At 44.2% G+C, this 18,895-nt stretch overlaps 1 protein-coding gene across 1 annotated transcript in view; it reads left to right on the forward strand.

Moving 5' to 3' along the window:
- Positions 1 to 18,895, forward strand: part of adgrb2 (adhesion G protein-coupled receptor B2) — a 600,103-nt gene that overhangs the window by 547,297 nt on the left and 33,911 nt on the right. Inside the window, exons 31-34 of the mRNA XM_064979676.1 lie at positions 567 to 739; positions 4,800 to 5,474; positions 10,630 to 10,665; positions 12,564 to 12,680. Of these exons, the coding sequence (XP_064835748.1) occupies positions 567 to 739; positions 4,800 to 5,474; positions 10,630 to 10,665; positions 12,564 to 12,680 (1,001 nt within the window). The remainder of the gene's footprint in view (positions 1 to 566; positions 740 to 4,799; positions 5,475 to 10,629; positions 10,666 to 12,563; positions 12,681 to 18,895) is intronic.

The following is an 18,895-nucleotide window of genomic DNA, read 5'->3' on the forward strand; positions in this document are numbered from 1 at the left end:
ATCTCTATTCTGCTTTATATATATTCTGTTCTCTATCTCTATTCTGCTCTCTATCTCTATCCTGCTCTATATATTTTCTGCTCTCTATCTATTCTGTTCTCTATCCTGCTCTCTATCTCTATCCTGCTCTCTCTAAATTCTGCTCTCAATCTCTATTCTGCGCTCTATATCTATCCTGCTCACTATCTCTATCTCTATTCTGCTCTGTATCTCTATCCTGATCTATATCCTGCTCTCTATCTCTATTCTGCTCTCTATATCTACTCTGCTCCCTTTCTCTATTCTACTCTCTATCACTATTCTCTTCTCTATCTCTATCCTGCTCTCTATCACTATTCTGCTCTCTATCTCTATTCTGTTCTCTATCTATTCTGCTTTCTATCTCTATTCTGCTCCCATCCTCTATTCTGCTCTCTATCTCTATTCTGTTCTCCATTTATATGCTGCTCCCATCCTCTATTCTGCTCTCTATCTCTATTCTGTTCTCCATCTATATTCTGCTCTTTATCCCCACCTCCTTTCCCCTCTCTCCCCTCCTCCTCTCTCCTCTCACTCTCTCCCTCCAGTCATCTTCAAGGAAGTTAACACCTGTAACCCAGCAACCATCACCGGGACCCTCTCCCGTATCTCCCTTGATGAAGAGGATGACCCCAAGCTGGCGGCCCACCAGGAGGGAGGCCTAGGGGTCAACTTCAGCTCCCTCCCTGGAAACATCCCCCCTCCCAACCTACTCGTCCAGGTGAGGGACCGATTGGATGGATGGATGGATGGATGGATGGATGGATAAATGGATAAATGGGCAGACGGGCGATGGGATTAAATGCAAAACAAATCTACTCACACAATCAAATGTAGTTTCATTTAAGCCTATCAGTGTGCAGTACATTTGCATAGACCCTCCCTCTCAGGCATGTTGGGTCATTAGGGGAGGCAGGTAGAGTAGCGGTTAGAGAGTCAACTCAGAGGGTTGCCAGTTCGAATCCCGGGTCCAATGGGAAAAATCTGTTGGGACGAGAGCTGGCAACCAGAGGGTTGCTGGTATGAAATCCTAGATGCCATTGACTACTGTTGTTCCCTTAAGCAAGGGCGCCGAGTATGGCAGCCCCCCACACCACTTCAAAACCTTCATATATATATACATACATACATACATACATACATATGCATTCGGAAAGTATTCAGACCCCTTGACTTGTTCCACATTATGTAACGTTACAGCCTTATTCTAATATGGATTACATTGTTTTGTTTTCTTCATCAACACCCCATAATGAAAAAGCAAAAACAGGTTTTTAGAACATTTCGCAAATTTACAGAAATAAAAAACTGAAATAAACACATTTACATAAGTATTCAGACCCTTTACTCAGTACTTTGTTGAAGCATATTTGACAGTGATTACAGCCTCGAGTCTTCTTGGGTATGAAGCTACAAGCTTGGCACACCTGTATTTGGGGAGTTTCTACCATTCTTCTCTGCAGATCATCTCAAGCTCAGTCAGTTTGGATGGGGAGAGTTGCTTCACAGCTTTTTTCAGGTGTCTCCAGAGATGTTCGGTTGGGTTCTAGTCTGGGATCTCGCTGGGCCACTCAAAGACATTCAGAGACTTGTCCCGAATCCAGTCCTGCGTTGTCTTGTCTGTGTGCTAAGGGTCATTGTCCTGTTGGAAGGTGAACCGTTGTCCCAGTCTGAGGTCAAGAACTCCCTGGAGTAGGTTTTCAACCTGTTTGGGAAAGGCGTGCCGCTAGCGGGACACCTCGACAACATCCGGTGAAATTGCAGAGCGCCAAATTCAAATGTAATTACTATAATTATTTAACATTCATGAAAATACAAGTGTAATACATGAAAATAACTCTTATTAACTTCTTGTTAATCCAGCCACCATGTCAGATTTCAAAAATGTTTTACGGCTAAAGCAAACCATTCGATTATCTGAGGACAGCGCCCTGCTTACCAACACATGAAAAACGCATTTCAACCAGGCAAGTGACACAAAAGTCAGAAATGGCTATATAAAAATGCCTTACCTTTGATGATTTTCTTCTGTTGGCATTCAAAAAATGTTGTTCGATAATGTCCTTCTTTATATCCATAAAATATCAGTTTAGCTGACGCACTTCAGTCAATAATCCATCCAGTTTCCCTCCATCAAATTTCATACAAAATGAATCCCAAAGGTTATTAATAAACTTTTCCAAACAAGTCAAACAACATTTAAAATCAAACCTTAGGTACCCTAATACGCAAATAAACAATCAAATTTAAGACGGAGAATAGTATGTTCATTACCGGAGATAAATAAGAAAGAACACACTTTCTTCCACGCGCTTGGAAACACTACAGCCAAAATGGGAGCCACCTAGAAAAACTACAATTTCTGGGTAATTTTTCCAAAAACCAGCCTGAAACTCTTTCTAAAGACTGTTGACATCTACCAATGATATGCATATCCCAGCTCACGGGCCTGAGGAACATGCAGGGTTCTTTGGGAATGCTTTTCATCCGGATGTGAAAATACTGCCACCTATCCCAAATACGTTTTATAGAACTCTCTGTACTTTGCTCTGTTCATCTGTCCCTCTATCCTGACTAGTCTCCCAGTCCCTGTCGCTGAAAAACATCCCCACAGCATGATGCTGCCACCACCATGCTACTCCATAGGGATAGTGCCAGGATTCCTCCAGATGTGACGCTTGGCATTCAGGCCAAAGAGTTCAATCTTGGTTTCATCAGAACAGAGAATCTTGTTTCTTAATCTGAGAGTCATTAGGTGCCTTTTGGCAAACTCCAAGCGTGCTGTCATGTGCCTTTTATAGAGAGGTAGCTTCCTTCTGGCCACTCTACCATAAATGCCTCATTGGTGGAGTGCTACAGAAATTGTTGTCCTTCTGGAAGGTTCTCTCATCTCCACAGAGGAACTCTGTAGCTCTGCCAGAGTGACCATCGAGTTCTTGGTCACCTCCTTGACCAAGGTCCTTCTCCCACGATTGCTCCATTTGGCCAGGCAGCCAGCTCTAGGAAGAGTCTTCCAGACATTTTCCATTTAATACTGATGAAGACCACTGTTCCTGGGGACCTTCAATGCTGTAGAAGTGTTTGGTATCCTTCCCCACATCTGTGCCTCAACACAAGCCTGTCTCGGAGCACTACGGACAATTCCTTTGACGTCATGACTTATTTTTTTCTCTGGCATTGTCACGATCATCGTCAAGGAAATGACCAGACCAAGGTGCAGCGTGGTGAGCGTACATTCCTTTATTTTTACATGTCGCCAACACAACAATAAACAACAAAACGAACGTGAAGCTCTGTAAGGCTATACATGCCACGAACAAAGGAAACAACCCACAAATGAGAAAAGGAAAAAAGTCTGCCTAAGTATGATTCCCAATCAGAGACAACGATAGACAGCTGTCCCTGATTGAGAATCATACCCGGCCAAAAACAAAGAACCAGAAAGTATAGACTTTCCCACCCGAGTCACACCCTGACCAAACAAACATAGAGAATAAATGGATCTCTACGGTCAGAGCGTGACATGCATGCACTGTTAACTGTGGGACCTTATATAGACAGGTGTGTTCCTTTCCAAATCATGTCCAATCAATTGAATTTACAGCGTGGACTTTTAGAAACATCTCATGGATGATCAATGGAAAAAGGATGCACCTGAGCTCAATATTGAGTCTCATAGCAAAGGGTAAATTAGGTAAATCTGTTTTTGCTTTATCATTATGGGCTATTGTGTGTAGATTGCTGAGGATATAAATATTTGTTTATCCATTTTAGAATACAGCTGTAACTTACCAAAAAAAATAAAGGGGGGTCTGAATACTTTTCAAATGCACTGTACTGTATGTCTGTCTTTTGGAGTGGTTGGGTTTTAAAGGTGTGTCAAATTTCGATTGGTCCTGTACATTGACCAATAAAGTGATCTTAATCTTACAATTGTTTTTACCAGAAATGAAGTAAAACACAACAAAGATCCAATCTATAGTGATATCAACGCTAACTAATCTATATTATCTTTAGTGATAGAAACTCTTACATAAAAGTATGCTATCCAGAACCTAAAAGGGTTCTTTGTCTGTCTCCATAGGAGAACCCTTTGGAACTATTTTTGATTCCAGGTAGAACCCTTTTGGCTTCCCATATAAAAACTCTTTCCACAGAGGGTTCTACATGGAACCCAAAAGTGTTCTGCTATGGGGACAGGCGAAGAAGCCTTTTGGAACCCATTTTTCAAAGAGTGTATTTAGTGATATCAGTGATAATATCTGTAGTGTATTTAGTGATATCAGTGATAATATCTGTAGTGTATTTAGTGATATCAGTGATAATATCTGTAGTGTATTTAGTGATATCAGTGATAATATCTGTAGTGTATTTAGTGATATCAGTGATAATATCTGTAGTGTATTTAGTGATATCAGTGATAATATCTGTAGTGTATTTAGTGATATCAGTGATAATATCTGTAGTGTATTTAGTGATATCAGTGATAATATCTGTAGTGTATATAGTGATATCAGTGATAATATCTGTAGTGTATTTAGTGATATCAGTGATAATATCTGTAGTGTATTTAGTGATATCAGTGATAATATCTGTAGTGTATTTAGTGATATCAGTGATAATATCTGTAGTGTATTTAGTGATATCAGTGATAATATCTGTAGTGTATTTAGTGATATCAGTGATAATATCTGTAGTGTATATAGTGATATCAGTGATAATATATGTAGTGTATTTAGTGATGACTCCTTAATATGAGTTTCCCCCGTCTCACCATGCAGGTGCCCCCGCTGGGTGTTCTGAACGAGCTGAGTGACACCACTGTGAAAAAGGAGGTGAACGTGGAGCAGCAGATGCACCAGGGGAACCCCAGGAACACGGCGCCTGTCTACCTGTGCACTGAGAGCGGGATGGGCTGGTCTCGACCGCCCCCTCCTCCCAACACTCTGGATGGACCTTGTGGGGGAGGGGAGGGGGACTATATGGTGTTACCCCGTAGGACGGTCAGTTTAAAACCCCCTCTGCCCCCCGGTCTGGGTCTGGGGCTGGGGGGCGAGGACAAGCCGCTAAACATCGCAGTGGATGACCCGCCCTTCCCCCCGCCCCCATCGCCCATGACCCTCCACCCGGCAGAGAGCGAGGCCTACCCAGCTGACTTCATCTCCCCCGGCGACCACAACATGAACATCGGCATGAACATGAACCGCTCTTACGGGACGCTCAAGCAGCTCCCCGTGCACGGGAGTCAAGGTCCCCAGGGCCACATGCACGCTCCGGGCGTCCACGTGCATGGGGGCAACATGCATGACTACGGGCACTCGCTGAAGCCTGGCCAGAGGCCATCGGTGAGGCAGATTCTAACAGGAGGGGGAGGCGCGGTGGAGCGCAACCGGACCCTGCCACGCAACCTGGGCAGCACCAACACTAACACCAGCCTCTCCGCTGGCTCCCTGGAGGTAAAGAGAGAGTGATGGAGGGACGGGAGGAGAGTTGTTTACAACCAGGTTGTATGACAGCTAGCATCAGTCTCTCTGCTAGCTGAAAGGGGGTGATGGAGGGAACAGATACAAACACTCACTCCGCTGTCCATACACACACGTTGTCCAGATACAAGGTTAAACCCATGACAGAAAGATCACACACCAATCTTTCTCAAATACACACTGTGTGTTATTAGAGGGCTGAAAGCGCTTATTGTTGGAACGTAGTGATTTCCTATATAGTCCATGTCCCAGGGTTGATATTAGCAGAGAAAGAAGATGGGTATGAACAATAAACCAGGGTATTGAATTATCTGTGGATGCCACTGTGACCCAGGTCTGTCAGAAGTCTGTGTGTGAGCCGTTTGTGTGTACTTGTGTGTGTGTGTATGTGTGTGTACGTGTGTGTATGTGTGTGTACATGTGTGTATGTGTGTGTGTACGTGTGTATGTGTGTGCACTTGTGTGTATGTGTGTGCACTTGTGTGTATGTGTGTGTACTTGTGTGTACGTGTGTATGTGTGTGTACGTGTGCGTATGTGTGTGTGTGTACGTGTGTGTATGTGTGTGTATGTGTGTGTGTACGTGTGTATGTGTGTGTACGTGTGTGTATATGTGTGTGTACATGTGTGTATGTGTGTGTACTTGTGTGTATGTGTGTGTACGTGTCTGTGTCTGTGTGTGTGTATGTGTGTATGTGTGTGTACGTGTGCGTATGTGTGTGTATGTGTGTGTACGTGTGTGTATGTGTGTGTATGTGTGTGTGTACGTGTGTGTATATGTGTGTGTACATGTGTGTATGTGTGTGTACTTGTGTGTATGTGTGTGTACTTGTGTGTATGTGTGTGTACGTGTCTGTGTCTGTGTGTGTGTATGTGTGTATGTGTGCTGGCGCTCGCTCTAGTGGCAATATAACCAGTAGTCAGGTGGATTCCCAAACTTGGACCTGGGGACTTTTCCCAGCCACTGCATAGCTGATTCAAAATATCAACTAATCAATGAGCTTTGATCATTTGAATCAGTTGTGTAGTGTTAGGGCAAAAACCCAAACACACCCCTTAGGGGCCCCAGGACTGAGTTGGGGAAACACTGCTCTCGTCTGTTATGTGTGTGTTCATGAGAACGGAATGCTGTTCAGAAATTATTACTCATTATGGGATATAAAGATGTCTACATTCATGCAGATTGGTAAACACACACATACACACTTTTGTGTCTATAATCACCCTTCCGGCCTACAAGGAGGCAGAGCAGATGGGGTGACGGGGACAGGAGAAGTGGAGATACCTAGTCAGTTGTCTTACGCATTTAACCCAACCCTTCTGAATCAGAGATGTCAAGAGGGCTGCCTTAATTGACATCCACGGCACCTGGGGAACAGTGGGTTAACTGCCTTGTTCAGGGGCATAACAACAGATTTGTATGTTGTCAGCTCAGGGATTCGATCCACCAACCTTTCGGTTACTGGCCCAACGCTCCTACCCACCAGACTACTTGCTGCCCACAGGGAGTACCCCTTGAGAGTGTCTATGTGCACACTTTAATTACACACACACACACACACACACATACGCACACACACACACACACACACACACACACACACACACACACACACACACACACACACGCACACACGCACACACACATACGCACACACGCACACACACTCACAAGATTGATGAAGGAATGGGGACAGTACTTACGCTGAAGGACAGGGTAGTGCACGTGCTTCATGTAGAATGAAATGCATTGCAGCCCCGTTTTTAAAACATCTCACTCAGATGAATGGCTTGCATCCCAAATGGCACCCTGTTCCCTATTTATTGCAGTGCTTTTGACCAGGGCCCATAGGGTAAGCCTACTATAGAAGGAATGTAATTTGGAACTCAGACTTTGAAACCACTCCTGAATATCTTTAAACATCCCTCTGAGAGACGTCTGAGGTATCCTGAATATCTTTAAACATCCCTCTGAGAGACGTCTGAGGTATCCTGAATATCATTAAACATCCCTCTGAGAGACGTCTGAGGTATCCTGAATATCTTTAAACATCCCTCTGAGAGACGTCTGAGGTATCCTGAATATCTTTAAACATCCCTCTGAGAGACGTCTGAGGTATCCTGAATATCTTTAAACATCCCTCTGAGAGACGTCTGAGGTATCCTGAATATCTTTAAACATCCCTCTGAGAGACGTCTGAGGTATCCCTGTGCTTAGCTTGATGTATTGTCTGTGTCCCAGATTACACCACAGGAGGCTGGTTGCACCTTAATTGGGGAGGACGAGCTTGTGGAATGGTATCAAATTCATCAAACATGGTTTCTATGTGTTTGTTGCCATTCCATTAGCTCCGTTCCAGCCATTATTAAAAGCCGTCCTCCCCTCAACAGCCTCCACTGAATTACATACTATTTCCTATATAGCACACTGTGTTTGACCTATGGCTCTGGTCAAAAGTAGTGCACTATAGAGGGAACAGGGCTCTGGTCAAAAGTAGTGCACTATAGAGGGAATAGGGCTCTGGTCAAAAGTAGTGCACTACAGAGGGAATAGGATGCCATTTGGGACTCATTCATCATTGATCAGAGGCTTTGATAAGCAGTTTATTTCCTTCTGTTTGAGGAAAATGACCTCTCCAGACGGAGATTCAGTGCTCCATAAAATCAAACTAAAAGATATGAAGATGCAAAATGTAAGGTATTACAGAAATTGACTTGATTGCTTTGGAGATTTTGGAGAGGGTTGAGGTTTTAGTATTGAGATTTGTAGATTTTAATGTGAAAGCTAGAAAAAGTCCATTTTCATAACGTCTTGAAAAGCTCTGTAATGTTGTTTGCTGTTGTGAAGAGACTTTTAGGAAAAATAGAGGAGGGAGTGATGAGAGAAGGAGAGGAGAGAGTGGTGAGGGAAGGATGGAGAGGAGAGAGTGATGAGGGAAGGAAGGAGAGGAGAGAGTGTTGCGGGAAGGAAAGAGAGAGTGATGAGGGAAGGAGATGAGAGAGTGATGAGAGGAGAGAGTGATGAGGGAAGGAGAGGAGCGACTGATGAGGGAAGGAAGGAGATGAGCGAGTGATGAGGGAAGGAGTTAGTGATGAGGGAAGGAGAGGAGAGGAAAGAGTGATGAGGAAAGGAGAGGGGAGAGTGATGAGGGAAGGAGAGGAGAGAGTGATGAGGGAAGGAGAGGAGAGATGGATGAGGGAACGAAGGAGAGAAGAAGAATGATGAGGGAAGGAGAGGAGAGAGTGATTAGGGAAGAAGAGGAGAGTGTGATGAGAGAAGGAGAGGAGAGTGCAATGAAGGAAGGAGAGGTGAAAAGATAGCGATGAGGGAAGGAGAGGAGAGGAGGGAGTGATGAGCGAAGGGGAGGAGAGGAGAGAGTGATGAGGGAAGGAGAGGAGAGGAGAGAGTGATGAGGAGAGGAGAGATTGATGAGTGATGAGGGAAGGAGAGGAGAGATTGATGAGTGATGAGGGAAGGAGAGGAGAAGAGAGAGTGATGAGGGAAGGAAGGAGAGGAGATAGTTATGATGGATGGAGAGGAGAGGAGAAGAGAGAGTGATGAGGGAAGGAGAGGAGAGGATAGTTATGAGGGTAGGAGAGGAGAGAGTTATAAGGAAAGGAGAGGAGAGAGTGATGAGGGATGGAAGGAGAGGAGAAGAGAGAGTGGTGAGAGGAGGAGAGGAGAGAGTGATGAGGGAAGGAAGGAGAGGACAGGAGAGAGTGATGAGGGAAGGAAGGAGAAGAGATAGTGATGAGGAGAGAGTGATGAGGAGTGATGAGGGATGGAAGGAGAAGAGATAGTGATGAGGAGAGAGTGATGAGGAGTGATGAGGGATGGAGAGGAGAGGAGAGATTCATGGAAAAATCACACGATTTTGGGGTTGTTTCAATAACACGTTTTCATTTGATCACGTGATCTTATGTGAAGTTAATATGATGACATGTGCAACATGTGATAACATGATCATATGTGAAGTCTTTCAAAAACATGTTTCCATGTGATTTCACAGGATTTTCAACATGTGAAATCATGTCATTTTTCTATGAGGGTCGTGTCATGCTGTGAAGTGGCATTGGTGGGTGTTCCTCAGTAAGAACAACAGTTTGACAAATAACACTGATATTGGGTGATGTAGTATGCTGTGCACGTAGGACGTGTGATGGAGAGTGGATCTTTGTGAAAGTATGTGTGCCTTCATTCAAGTGCATAGTGCATGTGTACTGTATAGTACTGGGGATTGTCAAATGTCCTCAAATGTCATGGGATCGCTTTTGTGAAGGTTAGAGGTTACACACACAACGAGATGACTGTGACAAAGTGTTTGAATGAGAGAGATCTGAGTCATTGCTTGAGGCTAAAATGGAACCACGTTCACCACGATCCAGGGCCTATTTCAGATGCACCCTCAGTTCTCTACAACATTGTGTCTTTCTTTCTTTCTTCCTTGCTTTATTTCTGTCTTTCTTTAAAAGCCTCGGCTCTCGTAGCCTTTCTCTGCAAGTCCAGACATTAAAAGAAGGACCAGGGCTTTCAGCTAAATGTAGGGCCAACCTTCTCAGTGGTGTAAAGGGTTTCTGAGAAAGAGCGAATGTCAGGGACAGACAAACAAGTCAAGAGAGTTAACTGTTAAACTGACCACAGGCACCTCATCTCTGAGTGTGCAATAACTACAGCTGTCCATTAGGTCACACCAAGCTAAGGAGTGACTGAGTGGCCTGATGCAGGAGACAGCATGGAAGACAGTTGAAGGACATTACATGACTGTCTCAATCATCTTGGACATACCTTCAATAGAATGAAGGCTGTTGGTTGTGGTGAACTTTAATAATGTGTTTTTTTTAATAGATTTGACTGTACCATTTAATCCAAAGCAATTTACAGTAGCCACGTTTATTGGGAATATGTTGCCCATGTGGGAATGAAGCTCACAAGGTTTCACTGCATCAGAAGGACTTCATGTCATCTGAGCCACTACATGACGTGTGTTTTGTGTTCGCATACATGTTGCAAGTGGAAACTACAACTTTGCTACACACGTTTGTGTTGATGATGAGTGGAGGGGTCCAAGGATCTACAGACATTGATCATATCTTCTCTCCCCCTGACCCCCCCCCCCCTCCTCCCTCAGAGGAAAAGAGTACGGTACTCTGAGCTGGACTTTGAGGTAAGATCCCACCTACTTCCCTCCCCCCAGCCTATCTCTGCTTCTGTCTGCCTCAGCCAGGTTTGACTGACGTTTAGAGGAGCCCATGGCATCTCTAACCCCCCCGCCCCCTTGCGCCTGTGTCTCCCTTAAATTTAACTTGGTACAGTGACCCATACATAGTGTAGTCTGTTTCTACAACATGGATCTGGGCTCCCCTGTGGATGGATGGATTTGGTTATGACTGATCTTAGCATGATTGTCCAAAGGATTGATATATTGAACATGTACCAGCAGGTGTACAAAAAACAATAATTTAATTGAACTTTTTTCAAACTGAATCAGTCAGTCATTTCGATCTCAATGGAAAATGCACAATGGGGTGCCAGGTCCTGGTTGAAGAAACAATGGTGCAGTGGAACGGTTTGAGTGGATGAATGAATGATAGACGGTGAGTTTATGTCAGTTTGGTATGATGTGTGTGTTTTGGGGGTAATCACGTGTGTTTGTGTGTGTGTTGGCGTGAAATAATCGCTCCGTGGAAGGAACAAGCCCTGGGAATCTAGCAAATCTCCAGTCTCAAACAGCCCCCCCCCCCCTCCCTAACAATTAACTAAACTAAACCCTTTGCTAAACCCTATTCAAGTATTGGATTTCCTTATCCTTACCATGTAAAGACTGGAGACTTGCTTTCCACTGCGGAGGCATTGTCCATAGTAGAACTAAGGCATGTGTGGACTGTTGCACAACTAACAGTCTAACAAGCACTAGCTCTTAGCTACAATATGATAACCTGGAGTAGAATGATGTTGCCTAAGGGCAACGATTTCCCAGAGCTCACAACCCTTTCTGTCTGACCGTAGTCTGCAAAACTACATGATATGTCCCTCAAAATGTCTGACGTCCTATGTCAAAAATGGACACCAGTGTACCACTTTACCAAGTGTGTGTCTGAGGGAGAAAGATTTGAGGTTGCCTGAGAGTTTAAGGTAAAGAATGTGAGAGAAAAGAGCAGTGATGACAGACATGACAGAGGAAAAGGGACAGCGGGAAGAGAAAACGACAGACACAGTGACAGAAAGAAAGAAGGCGCTTTGGAGAGCGGGAGAAGATGACTATAAAGGAAGTAGATTTAAAGTTACTTAGGAACGCAGACTCAGAGACACACACACAGAGAGAGAGAGAGAGAGAGAGAGAGGGAGAGAGAGAGAGAGAACTGACAGACGGGGAGAAGAGAGTGCAGACTGTGGTAATTGGTGGCAGCGGTCACAGCCGGCCTTGGCCAGAGTGTCTGAGTTTGTGAGTGTCGCCGTCTGGCCCCTGTGTCTCTCTACACCCTCAGAGCGGCTGTGTCGATTAGCCGCCACCGCGCTGCTTAAGCGCTAGCCATTAGCGAAGAGAGCGAGTCGCTGTAACAAGGTCTCTATCCTGTCAGGGACTTGCACTTCCACTTGTAATAGGATGTAGTTGCTCTTATAAATGCTAGAATGTATAAGGTCAGTTGAGTCTCAGCTAAATGGTGAGGGTTAGGATTTGATCCTCCGGCTGTACTTACAGGAACATTTTATTCAGAGCCACTTCACTGCTGGCTAATTGCTAACTAACTAATGCTAAATTGCTAACTAACTAATGCTAACTTGCTAACTAGCTAACGCTAACATTAACGCAGCCTGTTTGGCTCTCATATCCATTCAGAGCAAACTCATGGACATGTCACATCACAGGCAGCATCAAAGCCTAGTAGAGAACAGAGAGATGTTAGAGAGAAGATGAGAGGACTCAGCTATCTATCCATCTATCCGTCCCCCTCTTCCCCCCAACTGCGGCTGGCATCTCTTTCAGTCCCTCTCAGTCCTTGCCTCTATAGCTTTTCTTTTCTTATTCTCTTCATGTTTGTTGTACCTTCCTCTCCCTTCCAGAAAGTGATGCACACTCGCAAAAGACACTCTGAGCTGTACCCTGAGCTCAACCACTCCACCACCAAGTTCCACACCATAGACAGGTATAACAGGGACCCCACCATGTCCACTTTCAAGGTAAGAGCCCGACCCTACAATGCTAGTGGGAAACGAGGGTTAACTGCCCCACACCACAACCCACTCCCACACCACTCACTATTCCCCACTCACTGAGCTCAGCTCATTACGACCCCTAGTGGTATAACTGTGAAATGGCATTGTTGTATAGAGAATCTAGCATCTTTACAACAATATGTGAGTGTGTTTGTTGGCACCTAGTGTGGTATTTTGTGGTAAGATTAGCAGTTAGTATACCCCCCCTACCCGACACCTTAAGGTAAAGTTAGTAGTTAGTGTACCCCCTACCTGACACATTAAGGTAAGGTTAGTAGTTAGTATACCCCCTACCTGGCACCTTAAGGTAGGGTTAGTAGTTAGTATACCCCCTACCTGACACCTTAAGGTAAGGTTAGTAGTTAGTATACCCCCTACCTGGCACCTTAAGGTAAGGTTAGTAGTTAGTATACCTCCCCTGACACATTAAGGTAAGGTTAGTAGTTAGTATACCCCTACCTGGCACCTTAAGGTAAGGTTAGTAGTTAGTATACCCCCTACCTGACACCTTAAGGTAAGGTTAGTAGTTAGTATACCCCCTACCTAGCACCTTAAGGTAAGGTTAGTAGTTAGTATACCCCCTACCTGACACCTTAAGGTTAGTAGTTAGTATACCCCCTGCCTGACACCTTAAGGTAAGGTTAGTAGTTAGTATACCCCCTACCTAGCACCTTAAGGTAAGGTTAGTAGTTAGTATACCCCCTACCTGACACCTTAAGGTAAGGTTAGTAGTTAGTATACCCCCTACCTGGCACCTTAAGGTAAGGTTAGTAGTTAGTATACCCCCTACCTAGCACCTTAAGGTAAGGTTAGTAGTTAGTATACCCCCTACCTGACACCTTAAGGTAAGGTTAGTAGTTAGTATACCCCCTACCTGGCACCTTAAGGTAAGGTTAGTAGTTAGTATACCTCCCCTGACACATTAAGGTAAGGTTAGTAGTTAGTATACCCCCTACCTGACACCTTAAGGTTAGTAGTTAGTATACCCCCTACCTGACACCTTAAGGTAAGGTTAGTAGTTAGTATACCCCCTACCTAGCACCTTAAGGTAAGGTTAGTAGTTAGTATACCCCCTACCTGACACCTTAAGGTAAGGTTAGTAGTTAGTATACCCCCTACCTGACACCTTAAGGTAAGGTTAGTAGTTAGTATACCCCCTACCTAGCACCTTAAGGTAAGGTTAGTAGTTAGTATACCCCCTACCTGACACCTTAAGGTAAGGTTAGTAGTTAGTATACCCCCTACCTGACACCTTAAGGTAAGGTTAGTAGTTAGTATACCCCCTACCTGACACCTTAAGGTAAGGTTAGTAGTTAGTATACCCCCTACCTAGCACCTTAAGGTAAGGTTAGTAGTTAGTATACCCCCTACCTGGCACCTTAAGGTAAGGTTAGTAGTTAGTATACCTCCCCTGACACATTAAGGTAAGGTTAGTAGTTAGTATACCCCCTACCTGACACCTTAAGGTAAGGTTAGTAGTTAGTATACCCCTTACCTGGCACCGTAAGGTAAGGTTAGTAGTTAGTATACCCCCTACCTGACACCTTAAGGTAAGGTTAGTAGTTAGTATACCCCCTACCTGACACCTTAAGGTTAGTAGTTAGTATACCCCCTACCTGACACCTTAAGGTAAGGTTAGTAGTTAGTATACACCCTACCTGACACCTTAAGGTAAGGTTAGTAGTTAGTATACCCCCTACCTGACACCTTAAGGTAAGGTTAGTAGTTAGTATACCCCTTACCTGGCACCGTAAGGTAAGGTTAGTAGTTAGTATACCCCCTACCTAGCACCTTAAGGTAAGGTTAGTAGTTAGTATACCCCCTACCTGACACCTTAAGGTTAGTAGTTAGTATACCCCCTACCTGACACCTTAAGGTAAGGTTAGTAGTTAGTATACCCCCTACCTAGCACCTTAAGGTAAGGTTAGTAGTTAGTATACCCCCTACCTGGCACCTTAAGGTAAGGTTAGTAGTTAGTATACCTCCCCTGACACATTAAGGTAAGGTTAGTAGTTAGTATACCCCCTACCTAGCACCTTAAGGTAAGGTTAGTAGTTAGTATACCCCCTACCTGACACCTTAAGGTAAGGTTAGTAGTTAGTATACCCCCTACCTAGCACCTTAAGGTAAGGTTAGTAGTTAGTATACCCCCTACCTGACACCTTAAGGTTAGTAGTTAGTATACCCCCTGCCTGACACCTTAAGGTAAGGTTAGTAGTTAGTATACCCCCTGCCTGACACCTTAAGGTAAGGTTAGTAGTTAGTATACCCCCTGCCTGACACCTTAAGGTAAGGTTAGTAGTTAGTATACCCCCTACCTGGCACCTTAAGGTAAGGTTAGTAGTTAGTATACCCCCGACCTGACACCTTAAGGTTAGTAGTTAGTATACCCCCTGCCTGACACCTTAAGGTAAGGTTAGTAGTTAGTATACCCCCTGCCTGACACCTTAAGGTTAGTAGTTAGTATACCCCCTACCTAGCACCTTAAGGTAAGGTTAGTAGTTAGTATACCCCCTACCTGACACCTTAAGGTAAGGTTAGTAGTTAGTATACCCCCTACCTGGCACCTTAAGGTAAGGTTAGTAGTTAGTATACCCCCTACCTAGCACCTTAAGGTAAGGTTAGTAGTTAGTATACCCCCTACCTGACACCTTAAGGTAAGGTTAGTAGTTAGTATACCCCCTACCTGGCACCTTAAGGTAAGGTTAGTAGTTAGTATACCTCCCCTGACACATTAAGGTAAGGTTAGTAGTTAGTATACCCCCTACCTGACACCTTAAGGTAAGGTTAGTAGTTAGTATACCCCCTACCTGACACCTTAAGGTTAGTAGTTAGTATACCCCCTACCTGACACCTTAAGGTAAGGTTAGTAGTTAGTATACCCCCTACCTGACACCTTAAGGTTAGTAGTTAGTATACCCCCTACCTGACACCTTAAGGTAAGGTTAGTAGTTAGTATACCACCTACTTGACACCGTAAGGTTAGTAGTTAGTATACCCCCTACCTGACACCTTAAGGTAAGGTTAGTAGTTAGTATACACCCTACCTGACACATTAAGGTAAGGTTAGTAGTTAGTATACCCCCTACCTGACACCTTAAGGTTAGTAGTTAGTATACCCCCTACCTGACACCTTAAGGTAAGGTTAGTAGTTAGTATACCCCCTACCTGACACCTTAAGGTAAGGTTAGTAGTTAGTATACCCCCTACCTGACACCTTAAGGTTAGTAGTTAGTATACCCCCTACCTGACACATTAAGGTAAGGTTAGTAGTTAGTATACCCCCTACCTGACACCTTAAGGTTAGTAGTTAGTATACCCCCTACCTGACACATTAAGGTAAGGTTAGTAGTTAGTATACCCCCTACCTGACACCTTAAGGTTAGTAGTTAGTATACCCCCTACCTGACACATTAAGGTAAGGTTAGTAGTTAGTATACCCCCTACCTGACACCTTAAGGTTAGTAGTTAGTGTACCCCCTACCTGACACCTTAAGGTAAGGTTAGTAGTTAGTATACCCCCTACCTAGCACCTTAAGGTAGGGTTAGTCTGCCAAAGGACTTAAATGTAAATGTAAATGTAGTTAGTATACCCCCTACTTGACACCTTAAGGCTAGTAGTTAGTATACCCCCTACCTGACACCTTAAGGTACGGTTAGTAGTTAGTATACCCCCTACTTGACACCTTAAGGTAAGGTTAGTAGTTAGTATACCCCCTACTTGACACCTTAAGGTAAGGTTAGTAGTTAGTATACCCCCTACCTGACACATTAAGGTAAGGTTAGTAGTTAGTATACCCCCTACCTGACACCTTAGGGTAAGGTTAGTAGTTAGTATACCCCCTACCTAGCACCTTAAGGTAAGGTTAGTAGTTAGTATACCCCCTACCTGGCACCTTAGGGTAAGGTTAGTAGTTAGTATACCCCCTACCTGGCACCTTAAGGTAAGGTTAGTAGTTAGTATACCCCCTACCTGGCACCTTAAGGTAAGGTTAGTAGTTAGTATACCCCCTACCTGGCACCTTAGGGTAAGGTTAGTAGTTAGTATACCCCCTACCTGGCACCTTAAGGTAAGGTTAGTAGTTAGTATACCCCCTACCTGGCACCTTAGGGTAAGGTTAGTAGTTAGTATACCCCCTACCTGGCACCTTAAGGTAAGGTTAGTAGTTAGTATACCCCCTACCTGGCACCTTAAGGTAAGGTTAGTAGTTAGTATACCCCCTACCTGACACCTTAAGGTTAGTAGTTAGTATACCCCCTACCTGACACCTTAAGGTTAGTAGTTAGTATACCCCCTACCTGACACATTAAGGTAAGGTTAGTAGTTAGTATACCCCCTACCTGACACCTTAAGGTTAGTAGTTAGTATACCCCCTACCTGACACCTTAAGGTTAGTAGTTAGTATACCCCCTACCTGACACCTTAAGGTTAGTAGTTAGTATACCCCCTACCTGGCACCTTAGGGTAAGGTTAGTAGTTAGTATACCCCCTACCTGACACCTTAAGGTTAGTAGTTAGTATACCCCCTACCTGACACATTAAGGTAAGGTTAGTAGTTAGTATACCCCCTACCTGACACCTTAAGGTTAGTAGTTAGTATACCCCCTACCTGACACCTTAAGGTTAGTAGTTAGTATACCCCCTACCTGGCACCTTAGGGTAAGGTTAGTAGTTAGTATACCCCCTACCTGGCACCTTAAGGTAAGGTTAGTAGTTAGTATACCCCCTACCTGGCACCTTAGGGTAAGGTTAGTAGTTAGTATACCCCCTACCTGGCACCTTAAGGTAAGGTTAGTAGTTAGTATACCCCCTACCTGGCACCTTAGGGTAAGGTTAGTAGTTAGTATACCCCCTACCTGGCACCTTAGGGTAAGGTTAGTAGTTAGTATACCCCCTACCTGGCACCTTAAGGTAAGGTTAGTAGTTAGTATACCCCCTACCTGACACCTTAAGGTTAGTAGTTAGTATACCCCCTACCTGACACCTTAAGGTTAGTAGTTAGTATACCCCCTACCTGGCACCTTAGGGTAAGGTTAGTAGTTAGTATACCCCCTACCTGGCACCTTAAGGTAAGGTTAGTAGTTAGTATACCCCCTACCTGGCACCTTAGGGTAAGGTTAGTAGTTAGTATACCCCCTACCTGGCACCTTAAGGTAAGGTTAGTAGTTAGTATACCCCCTACCTGGCACCTTAGGGTAAGGTTAGTAGTTAGTATACCCCCTACCTGGCACCTTAAGGTAAGGTTAGTAGTTAGTATACCCCCTACCTGGCACCTTAAGGTAAGGTTAGTAGTTAGTATACCCCCTACCTGGCACCTTAGGGTAAGGTTAGTAGTTAGTATACCCCCTACCTGGCACCTTAAGGTAAGGTTAGTAGTTAGTATACCCCCTACCTGGCACCTTAAGGTAAGGTTAGTAGTTAGTATACCCCCTACCTGACACCTTAAGGTAAGGTTAGTAGTTAGTATACCCCTACCTGACACCTTAAGGTAAGGTTAGTAGTTAGTATACCCCCTACCTGACACCTTAAGGTAAGGTTAGTAGTTAGTATACCCCCTACTTGACACCTTAAGGTTAGTAGTTAGTATACCCCCTGCCTGACACCTTAAGGTAAGGTTAGTAGTTAGTATACCCCCTACTTGACACCTTAAGGTTAGTAGTTAGTATACCCCCTGCCTGACACCTTAAGGTAAGCTTAATAGTTAGTATACCCCCTGCCTGACACCTTAAGGTAAGGTTAGTAGTTAGTATACCCCCTACTTGACACATTAAGGTTAGTAGTTAGTATACCCCCTACCTGACACCTTAAGGTAAGGTTAGTAGTTAGTATACCCCCTACCTGACACATTAAGGTAAGGTTAGTAGTTAGTATACCCCCTACCTGACACATTAAGGTTAGTAGTTAGTATACCCCTACCTGACACCTTAGGGTAAGGTTAGTAGTTAGTATACCCCCTACCTGGCACCTTAAGGTAAGGTTAGTAGTTAGTATACCCCTACCTGACACCTTAAGGTAAGGTTAGTAGTTAGTATACCCCTACCTGACACATTAAGGTTAGTAGTTAGTATACCTCCCCTGACACATTAAGGTAAGGTTAGTAGTTAGTATACCCCCTACCTGGCACCTTAAGGTTAATAGTTAGTATACCCCTACCTGACACCTTAAGGTTAGTAGTTAG

Source organism: Oncorhynchus masou, chromosome 12 (assembly GCF_036934945.1).
Source record: "Oncorhynchus masou masou isolate Uvic2021 chromosome 12, UVic_Omas_1.1, whole genome shotgun sequence".
Classification (NCBI taxonomy): Eukaryota; Metazoa; Chordata; class Actinopteri; order Salmoniformes; family Salmonidae; genus Oncorhynchus; species Oncorhynchus masou.